Source organism: Amyelois transitella, chromosome 20 (assembly GCF_032362555.1).
Source record: "Amyelois transitella isolate CPQ chromosome 20, ilAmyTran1.1, whole genome shotgun sequence".
Lineage (NCBI taxonomy): Eukaryota > Metazoa > Arthropoda > Insecta > Lepidoptera > Pyralidae > Amyelois > Amyelois transitella.
Window position 1 is genome coordinate 3,114,770 of NC_083523.1, and position 11,776 is coordinate 3,126,545.

Below are 11,776 nucleotides of genomic sequence, written 5' to 3' on the forward strand. Positions count from 1 at the left end.
CAAATAAAAATGGAGTAAAATAAACATTTTTTTCTTATTTATTTTCTTTTTTCGTCAACTTTGTCCGGTTCACAGCGTCTTCAGTTTTAACACCACTCACAACACAACACACTCTTTCCTGCATCATGGTTCAAAAAGTCAATAACCATTCTCCAGAATGAATGGGTCCAATTGTGACCGCTAAAGTCGTGGACATAATGGAGTGTGTCAATTGGACCTTTATTTCCGTTGTTACCCGAATTGTTTAATCCTGAAAATGTCTGGACCGGTGACTGTTAAGCTATTATGTTGCAGGATAGTTTAGAAATTGGTATCTTCTTATTATATACCTATCATAAATCTGATGTTTAATTATATTCGTCAAGGCTTTTCATTCATCCTCTCAACAGGACCAATCCATCAAATGATCAATCCAGGATATGATCACATTGCACAAAATTCATTTATGAGTGTTCTTTATTAAAACTTTTTTTTACCATATATATTTAATATTTTTTCAGAGTTTTTAATCAACATCTGTTTTTTTTAATATATTAAAATTATTTGTCAAATTAATTTTATTTCATAAAACAAATGATGTGTTCCATAGTAATCCGTATTTAGAAAATGTCCTGCAACCGTTTTAACTATTCATGGCGTCAGGGGATGGGTTTCGGCTCTCAATTGAAATAGACGGACATAATCTGTGCGTGCAGATTAGAAATGTGGTAAATCGAGTTGATTGGTATGGCTGAACCTTTTTTGTTACATCCGAGAGTGATATTTTAATCTTTACACGATTTACTACTAAGTGAAAGGTACAAGTTGCGTTGACATAGATACCCGGTTATATAGTGGGTTGGTACCCGGATAAGTACAGTGGGTGACATAGAAAAGATAGGTAAACTAAACCTAGGTAATTTTTATTTTGTGACAGACCAGCAGCATGCCACTTACTGAATCTAAATTCAATCAAAAGACTATTTGGCTATGAAAAATTAAAAACTACATATTAATACATATAGTCATGTCTATAACCATTGCGGGGTAGACATGGCTTTATGATGGAATTGAGATTTCAATAGTGACAGGTTGCTAGCCCATCGTCTACAAGAGGAATCCCAAGTTTATAAGCTCATCCCTTAGTCGCCTTTTACTTTACTTGGGAAAGATATGGAGTGGTTCTATTCTAAAATGCCGGATACCAAATGGAATGTATTTATTTAATTTATAAAGTGTTTTGACTCTGTACTGAGAATAATCCATTTTTAATATTCAGTAAGATACAAAGATAATTGTGTGCATCCCAGTAGAAAATATCAGAGTCGGTTGTGTTTAACTCGACGTTGATAAAAAGCAAGCGATCATTTATCATGTGAAGTAGGTACTGAGAATGAAAAAGGAAAAATTATGCTTATATATCGGTGCAAAGACGATACTCACACCGCAATTAATTTTTACTCGTTTAAAAGTTTTAAAATAAGAATTTGTTATCGTCGTCATAAAATATACGTTGGTTGTAGTAATTGTATTAATTTAAATTTTATTTTTATTAACATACTTCGAAGCTAATTCAATCTGTGTTATTTGTACCATATATTTTTATTTATTCATTATTTATTATATTTAAAAATTTACAACCCGTGGACGTGGCAGACCTCAAGAATTGATATTCGTGAGATTTCAGTGAGTCTCATATTTTGAAAAAAATTATTACAAAATCGATTTATATATCAAATACTCGGATAATCTGATAATTCCATGTTTCAAAAGATACATTAAGCCGTTTCTCCCGCTATCTAATGGTCGTCATGTATCGTCGCCATATGACCATTAAGATAACAATTTACTCAAGGGTTTAGGGTGAGCAATATTCGTTGATATGAAACACATACATATAATGTGCCGTGTGGTTGCCGACATCAATAAAAAAAGAATAGGATCACTCGATCTCATTCCCATGGATATCGTCAAAGGCCAGTAAGGGAAGAGCTTATTTACTACTACTACTAACCTCAGTATTTGAGATTCAAATACTGACAGGTTAGTAGCCCATCGCTTTTCAGCATTCTATCATTAAGCCAAGCTATTTTACTTTTGTCAAGACTTGATATTTTTTTTACGTATCGGAGGTTTACTTACTTGCTTAAGTATCAGGAATGGAATTCCAAATTATAGCAGTTCGTATAATAAAATATTTTTTTAATTATTATTTAAATTAAAATCTGAACGGTGTGACAGTGTGCCCGTATAATCTTCTGTATTCATAGCTCATTTAACAAAGACCCTAACATGAAAGGAATTTCGATTTTCTGATTTCTTACACGACTGAGCACAAAACAAGCTGAATTTGTCATTTTTCCCCATTGGACCAAACCCTGTTATCATTTACATATCGCAGGGTCTAAACTAATATTAAAAGGACGTGAATTTTATGAGTGTCACGGCCCCTTTTGGGTTGAAGGCAATACATTTGAAATGGACGTGACGGAAAATGAAATATAAAAATATCGTCATTATATTATAACACTTTGTTGCTCTGACTGCATTGGAATTTGTATTTATAGTACTAAACTATAAAATTAAAATTTGATATAACTAACGACATTGCGCCGACGCCGATAGAATGCTCGCGAAGCCGCGGTTATTCGCATGCTATTTTCAATATCATGGCGATAATGTCTAAAATTAAGACTGTCAAACCCGGAAGGGATATGGCCGTGATTATATGTTTGTACGTATTATATGACATTCAACTTCTCTCGCAATAAATTGAGCCTGGGAAGATCTTCCGCCGAGCTAAGTGTTCTGTCTTGGGAACTCCGACTCTAACCATATTGAGGAAATTGTATTTATTATGCTCCAATCCGTGAAATCTTTGCTTGCGTTATTACGAATCTTCGCTGTCATTGGTTGATGGCATGTGACGTTAGTGATGTCGTCACATCATGATAGATTTTGAGCCTGTGTGTTAATTCGTGTATTTTTCAAATGAGTGTACCTTGACTGTTCAACCGCCCAATATAAGCTATCTCATATCATAATGTCTGCTAAAATATTTCAACGCCTCTAAAGCGATTCACTAAATTGGGGTGTCCATTAAAGCCGCTAATCTCTTAGCTTCATTTCGCGTTAAGTGTTTGAATTATCCGCAGGTAAAAGCTGTGAGTTGTAAAGAGGAGTGGCTCACCTCGTTATCAGAATAGTAAAGTGAGCAGCTCCTACTAAGGGTTTTCGATTAGTGTGGTGAGAAAAGTATGAGTGAAACGTTATAGAGTAAACGTAAACGAAACAGGAAAGTGATGAAATGGTCCTATTTTAAGTGCCGGAACTACAGGGCATAAAACTTAGGCAAGTTTATTAGTTCCTTAAATAATGTATTGCATGTGTGTGTTATGTGAGTCAGGTATTTTGTCCAGTGGCGCTAACATGCCACGACTCGCCTGACCTGACTCACCCACTCACTCTATTTTCCTATTGAGTACTACAAATAAATTTGTAAGTTTATAATCTGTGTGTGTGTCATAATATGAAGTTCACATGGTAGGGGATATGAAATACATAAATCGCGTCTATCTGCTTACCTGCGAGTAGCTCTGACTTGGCTTTTATATAACAACCGTCACCTGTGAATACCGTAGGCGGATTGTTCCTTCTCATATGAAAAATGCAATTTCAAATACACGGGTGAATGTGCTCGCTTTGACTGTAAAATTGCATGTACTTTGCAAGTTTTATTTGTATTTTATTAAAATACTAAAGACCCGCCCCGGCTTCGCACAACCGTGCGAAGTTTGGTAGCATTATTGATTTTCATACGAACTTTCACCACCCATTTAAGAATTTTAGAGTTTTTTAAAGTATTCTATGTGAGAACACGGGTTTTAACTATATTTATACCGAATTTCATTCCAATCGATCCAGCTGCTTAGCTGTGAAAGCTGAACAGACAGACAGATTTTCGCATTTATAAAATTAGTAAATATTGAAATGTGATTCAATTATAAATTAAAAACTTACTCTTATTTCATCTTTATATCTTCACTTTTATATAGAACCACATTTAGTCCGCTACTGATTCTGGCACCGCGTTAGCGAAATACTGCCAAATTAGGGATATAATTTTGTTGGAACTTTTTCTTTAAATATTATCTGTATACTATCGCCTTGAATTGGATTTGCACGTGTGAGTAATTTCAAGTAAAAACTTGACTTTACTAACCTATCCAAGATCGTAATCAAAGGCTGGGCTTCTCTCCATAATTGTTATGAGAATATTTGCTGAAATAGGTTCTTAATGGTCATCAAATATCAGTTTTTCTTCACCTTCTTAGCCTTTTTCAGGTTACTTGTAAGTGCTTTTAAAATATACGCTAACAAACCAACAACAGCTGACACCAATGCAACAAAATCCAGGTAAATCTTCTGATACCACTTTACATAGACTGATGGGGAACGCAGATGCATGGCACCACCAGTTTTGACCACATGTTCCACCCAATGTACTAGTTCTTTAGCTGGAGAGACAGGTCTATCGTGGTAAATTGCTGATAATTCCTTAGCTCGAAGGTTGTAACTGAAATCAAAGTGTTAGGTTAAGAGCATTCGTATTGCTTGTATTGTCGTCGTCCCCCTAGCCTCTGTCTCTTTTGTGGTATTTCTAGACTTTTTGTCTTTGATACAAATGTACATTTAACACGTCTTTATTGACAGAGCCAATTGTTTGGAAAAGACTGAAAAAGCTTAACGGCCTCATGATGGAATTTCGATATTTTCCTAAACATAATAGATTTAAATCGTTATCTATTTTTTCATGCAGAAAAATGGTGGACGGACATGGCAGAACTACATGATTTTGAATGTAATTACAGTTTTTTAGTATTCAATTAGATCTCATTGGCGGACAAGATAAAATAAATAAGGCCTGATTGACAACAAAATCCTCGAAATAAAACGCTTATGTCGCAAATGTTCTAGTCTTTCGCCCAGATGTTGATCATTAGCACTAATCTCGTGCAATTCAAATAAACCGTTACTAAACTTCTCCCCAATACCCAACTTAACACAATGTAACCTGAGAAACATTATCTAGAACACCCAAAACTTACCCTCTCAAATAACTACTTCCAGGTAAAGTAGATAATCTAACGCTCTAAGTGCAGACCTTGGAATATTTGAAAAGTAGGTAAGCATTGTTGGGTACAAAAGGTTGTTATAGTATCAAAGCTTGTATTGTTACTACTTATTGTTGAAATTAGAAATCGTAGTTTTAATTTTACCTTAAACGCATCGCGGTATTCCTATTTTTATTAATAGGTACATAGTTAAAGACAAGTTTCTGTTCATAAATAGTGGATTATTTACTATAAAGTATTACCAGCGTGTAGTGGCAAGTGCGCGCGCTTTTATAGGGTTTCCGGGCTGTGAAGAGGGGGGTTGGGGAATCCGAAGCGGCACGACGTTACACATGTATTATTGTAGGCTTATTATTTCGAAGATTCCTCAGAAATCTCTCCATTCACGGATATTTAACATACCTTGGATCAGCCAGCATAGTTTCGATGGCAACTTTAAGATCTTCAGCCAAATTGAATGTAAGGGGTACTTTGATCGCATATCCTTTATTCACAGCCTTTTTGATGTTGACAAACTGGTCAAAAAATATAGGAACCCCAATGGTAGCCACACCAAAATGGATGGCTTCAGTCGAAGAAAGTTGACCTCCGTGCGATATGAATATTTTGCAGTTAGGGTGAGCTGAAATAATGTAACAAGTTTCAGTTTAGCAAGTTTTCCCAGGTGATAAGGTCTATTTCTGATAATACCTATTTATGCTAAAGAAAAACTCGGTTACCTAATATACTAGGCTGTGGAGCCCATTTCAATATATGAACGTTCTTTGGCAGATTTGCCAATTCCGCTTCATACTTCCAAATGACAGTTTGTTTGAACTCTGAAAATGTTTTGAGTAAAGCTTCAGTCACTTGCTTGGGAATATATTTACTTTGCCAAGTTGAGCCCATGCTGAAGTATATTACTCCATTTGTTGACTTGTCCATAAGAGACTGTAGATCCTGAAAAATACAAACAAATAATAACGCACCTTTTCCGGAGAAGTAGGCAGAGACTGCATCTTTCCAATTACCATCATCCCTAAGTTCTTCTTTTACTTCATATAGGTACATTTGACAACCTTTCACGTTAACTCATCTGGTGTTTTAACCAGATCTTTCCCGAATTCATCATGATAGCGTTGTTACTTTGCTTAGTAAACTTAATTTAACATTATGTTTAATTATTGTATTCGTACATACATATAGGTATACATAAAATCACGCCTCTTTCCCGGAGGGGTAGGCAGAGACTTCCTCTTTCCACTTGCCACGATCTCTGCATACTCCTTCGCTTCATCCACATTCATAACTCTCTTCATGTAAGCTCGGCGGTTTCGGGTACTTTTGACCTGACCCTGTTGTATTCATCCGAATAATAAATAAATTTACCTGAGGCAATGGTTTAATCGGCGAGTCTATATGTAGTCCTCCGATTAACTTGAAATTCAGTGGTATACTCGGCACTGTACCAAATGCATGGTGCTCATTAGCGAATATGAATGATGAATTATATAATACTTCCTGGTAATCTGGTAATGTTCTGCCACGCTTATTTAGAAGTGGCCTGAAGATATCTTCATAAAGTTTTTCTTCCTTTGGTTGTAGATGAGAACTAAAATGTAATTTAGTTTTTAAGTTCAACAAAATAAGATATGCGAAATTTGTCAGTCAATAAATCAAAAGGTTTACTAAATAAAATATAAACGGACTATCAAGAAATACCAGTTTCAAAACAGGCCACTACCGGTCAAGATAATTCTAAATTTCCTATTAGACCGGTAGAAGGCAGGTATTTTTCATAATTTTCAAAAAATACACCTATCAATAATGCTACTTAAATAAGTAAAGAGTAGGCAACATCTATTTCTAAGTCTTCATCCGTTACGAGGTTAACAGAGTCAACAGTCTCGAAAAGATTAAAAGGCCACATTTAGCTTGACGATGGAATTGTGATTCAAACAGTGACAGATTGCTAGCATATCGCCTACAAGAAGAATCCCAAGTTTACTAGCCTATCCCTTAGTCGCTTTTTACATCCATCTGAAAGAGATGGAATGGTAGTATTCTAAATCCGGGAACTACCTACACGATAATTCTTTCTATATTCTTTGAAACCAGTTCAATTACTTGATTTGCATTAATTACCTTTTGGACCAACTACCCTCGATCTGAGCCCATAGCTCTTGCAGCCTTTGCTGGAAACTCAACGGGGCTATATTACCAGACAAATAGTCAGATGTATAGGATGGGTTTGATCGTTCATCGATCAAACGAAGAACCTGCCAGTGAGCGCCCATGGAGTAACTCCATATCATGGGACAGTCGTATAGAACCGATAATCTGAAATAATAACGAACAATCAGAAGTTAATCATTAAATTGCCTGTCTTTTATACCGCAGAGTAACCTGATAGATGAATTAAGGCCTCTTTAATTGAATATGGTATAGCAAACAGCAGAAAATCCTAGAAATATAACTTAAAAAAAATGGTTTTTCGGATTTAATTAAAAATCTGATCTACTCGTGAGCAAAATCATTTATTTTGAACGACATCTAAGTATCATGTTACATTTGGTAAATAATTGTAGTTCGTCACTGATGCATAACGTTTGTATCACAAATAATGGTATTAAGAGCACGTCATGTTTAAGTTGTGTAATACTGAACTAATGACTGTTATTCTCATCTATTGAGATTACATGAATAAAGAATCAATTTTAGTGACCGTCATCGCCCATCGTCCCACGGTAGATTAATATACGATATTTCCAGTAACTTTCTGTTCACCACCATAACTAATGAATTTCTTTTAAAAAATAATTATTAAGGGACAAATTACACAGATTGAGTTAGCCTCGAAGTATGTTCGAAACTTGTGTTACGAGATACTTACCCAACGATACTATATTTATAATAAATACTTATATAGGTAAACATTCAAGATCCAGGCCAATCAGAGAAAGCTCGTTTCTCATCATGCCCTGGTCGGGAATCGAACTCGGGACCTCCGGTGTCACAGACAAGCGCACTACCGCTGCGCCATAGAGGCCGTCAATAATAAGCAAAAGATAATACTCGAATCGGTAAGGTGTCCGATTAAAAGGCACCGGTTGGAATCCCACCTCGGCCATGTGTACCAATGACTATTTTAATACATACAGTACATTAGTTTGAATACCAACCGATGCTCTTACGGTGAGGGAAAACATCGTGATGAAACCAACACATTTAGACAACTGGATGTGTAACAACAATCCTATACGGGTTTGGTTCCCCTGCAAAGGTTGCGGAGGTCAGACTGGAGTCGCTTCGTATAAAAACCTGGCTGACCCAATCCTAGATCCATGGTCAAGGGCTTACCCGGATTCCTCTCCAGAGTGGTGAGGATGTGACCGGGATTAAAGCCAGGGGGAAAAAGAATAAAATTAACAGTAATTGTTAAGGCTTACCCAGCATAAACTTCCGTTTCGTATAAATCCGCAATCACAACATCGAATTTCTCACTCGTATCCTCTAAGAAATTCCTCACATTATCATATTTGAACGTCTGGTCGGCAGATATATAAGCAAACTCCTGCAACATTTTACGATCATTCATTTCTATTCCTGCAGTCATTACCACAGTGATGTTCATCATTGGGTCATCTGAAAAACAACGGTAATGAAGAAGTGCAGAAGCCAAATTATACAAAATATATTCACGTAATAGTGCCGTGTGGTTCCCGGCACCAACACAAAAAAGGATAGGACCACTCCATCTCTTTCCCATGGATGTCGTAAAAGACGACTAAGGGATAGGCTTACTTGGGATTCTTTTTTAAGGCGATTGGCTAGCAACCTGTCACTATTTATATAAATTATAACACTATTATAAATTTAATTTTGTATATTGGTATGTTGTGGAAAATAAATCTTTTTTTCATTTTTCATTTCATTTTCATTTTTCACTATTTGAATCTCAATTCTATCATTAAGCCAACTAGCTGAACGTAGCCATTCAGTCTTTTCAAGACTGTTGACTCTGTCTATCCCGCAAGGGATATAGACGTGGCCATATGTATTCACGGACAAACAAATAAAAAAACACAAGGTGTATGTGTACGTGTACGTGTAATTAAGTATATAAGTTAGTTTTTTACCTCCCATCATGGCGAAGTTTTTGCTTACATCAATTTGTCGGAAATTCTTGCCATAGTCCCGCTTGGTGACTACCGAAGTAACATATGTCACCTGTAAGATTATCACCATCATCATCACCATGTTCCTCTGTTCTAGCTATAGGTAGATGATGAGATTAATCATCCATAGCTTGAACAGAGGAACACGTACGTGCGTTCGTAGTTACTATATATACAATACAAGATACATACATACGTAGGTATGTATGTGTAGACATACGTATAGTCACGTCTATATCCCTTGCGGGGTAAACAAAGTCAACAGTTTTGTAAATACTGATAGGCCACGTTCAGCTGTTTGGCTTAGTGATTCAAATAGTGACAGGTTGCTAGCTCATCACCTAAAAGAACAATACCTACTCGTTCGGACAATTACCGAAATTCCTTCCTAGCTGGTATTTACATTATTTCTATTCCTTTCTTTATGACACAAAGAAATTCACCTCATCATTTTGATTTTGTAGGCGGCAAAGGGTGCAATTGGGAACACGCAAAGGTGAGATAATCAGCGTATAAATTTTTTATGGCAATGCTGCCAGCTTTGTCGGCACACTCCCGCAAGTTGATGCTATGCAGGACTGTATAATATATAAATTCAATTTTAGTTTATAATCATCTTTTTTTTCTTTTATAAGTAGTTTCAGTTTTAATCTTGCTCATTCCTCCAAAAATATGTGAATCTTTCTGTAATTATTTTTTTTGTTTCTTTATTTCGTTAAAGTTGCCTACTACTATTTATATTTTTGTTTGTTTGTTAACACTTTATTGCACATAAAAATAAATGTAACAAAAATAGAACATTAATTGAATAAAGATTTTTATTTCGCTATATATAATATTTGAAAATTGCTTATGAATGTTTTACTTTTACCGTGAATTAAACAATTTTCAACTTAATTTCACTAATAATTACCTCATGTCCAGCATCAGTGAGGTGTTTCACAAATCCTTCACCTAAAATCCCCATGCTTCTTATAGGAAACGGGAAAAACAGTAAAACTTTGTACGCGTTCACATAACAAAGAGTTAAAATAAAATGTAGACATGACAACTTCATTGTACGTTCGGTCCGAACTCAAATTACTCGCTTACTGATTATATGAGTTCTCTCGTCCTTGGCAGTATGACATTGCAACGTTATATCAATCGGAGCGATGAGATTAAGAATTGAATGTAAACAAACCTATATTTTACTGAACAAATGATAATTTTATCTGATATTGTACAGGTTTTTTTTAATTACTTACTATCTCTGTGGCGTAATGTAGAAAAATAACGAGTGTAGTATTAAAGTCGATATTGTACAATTATAAGTGCTGTATTTGTACAAGTGTAACCTCTTTCTCTTCATCGTGTTTTACTGCACTCAACTTCAGACCTAAAGCTAGGAGTATGCTAAAAACCACCTCTTTAAAAATACAGTTACAAAGCTATCGATTGATGCTACGAGTATATGTCAAAATCGCTCAGTACAGTCTCGACAGTCTCACCGCGGACTACGTGCAACGCAACGGCGCCGGCGCACTAGATATCTAGAAGTATTACTCCCAAGTTACTGAACAACGACGGGTACTTACTAGCTAAAACTGGAAGTATAGACTGCACAACAAGACTAGACTTAACATCCAGTCTTGGAAGGATAAGGCGACGACTAAATACGCCACAAAATAGAGTAATTCCAAATGATGTATGACACCGATTTACGGACATTTAGGAAGGTTATTTACGACACTTGGAGTTAGATTAGTTGAATGTAAAAGTAAATCAAGGGTAATGAAAGAAAAGAGTACTTACTCTAAGTTTTATAAGCTTGTAATAATTCTTTCAAGCAATGATTAGATATTAGCAACCTATCACTAAATTTCAATTCCATCTAGCTGAATGTGACCTATGAGTCTCCTGACGATTAGTATAATGACAAATATATATGTATGTAAATATTACTAGAAAAACCAAGTTCACTGCCCAGGCTGACTCCGGCTCGGTTGCAACTTTAACTTTGGCCAATACAATTAGGAAACCTTAATTGGTTTATTGGCGGCGCGAATGCCGGTCGCTCCCGGGCTCCCGGTAGAATCCCGAAATTACTGTGCGGTATTTCGGGACTCCGCCTTAGTTGGACCGGCATATTGTGCTGGGGATGTTTTAATTAAGGTATAGGTATTTCATATTGCATAAACTAGCCTTAACTCGAAACATTTCTTTTTTTTTTACTAACTTACGGCCGTGATTTTGTTTTAGTAAAAATCATGGAATCATGTATTTCATCTCTTTTTCAGCCAGTTATGTTTTTCCACCTTTATTTATTTCATCAGAATCTGTATTCTCTATAGCAGAAAATTAAATAAGAGATCAAGTTGTGTTGATTCAAATTACCATACATAATATAACCTACAAAGTAATTGAACGGTCTAATATGTAGGTACCAACAAAACTTCGAATCTTCAAAACCTGACAATAAACTTCTTATCAATTTTTACTTCCATATTTGCTTTCAGCTTTTTG

General features: G+C 35.7%; 1 protein-coding gene across 3 annotated transcripts; it reads right to left on the reverse strand.

Annotated features, from left to right (window-relative positions):
* Positions 1-2,166: 2,166 nt before the first annotated feature.
* Positions 2,167-10,378, reverse strand: LOC106131679 (UDP-glucosyltransferase 2). 3 transcript variants are annotated; one of them, XM_060949933.1, is made up of 8 exons: positions 10,185-10,378; positions 9,233-9,323; positions 8,543-8,738; positions 7,239-7,433; positions 6,483-6,705; positions 5,834-6,053; positions 5,517-5,736; positions 2,167-4,555 (listed from the first exon to the last, which is right to left on the reverse strand). In XM_060949933.1, exons 1-8 carry the CDS (start codon positions 10,326-10,328, stop codon positions 4,291-4,293), a joined length of 1,554 nt encoding a protein of 517 aa, XP_060805916.1. In that variant the 5' UTR covers positions 10,329-10,378; the 3' UTR covers positions 2,167-4,290. The 3 variants fall into 3 exon arrangements, with proteins under 3 accessions (XP_060805916.1, XP_060805917.1, XP_060805918.1); XM_060949934.1 differs by lacking the exon at positions 9,233-9,323 and having other exon boundaries at positions 8,543-8,667; XM_060949935.1 differs by lacking the exon at positions 9,233-9,323 and having other exon boundaries at positions 10,185-10,323.
* Positions 10,379-11,776: the final 1,398 nt, after the last annotated feature.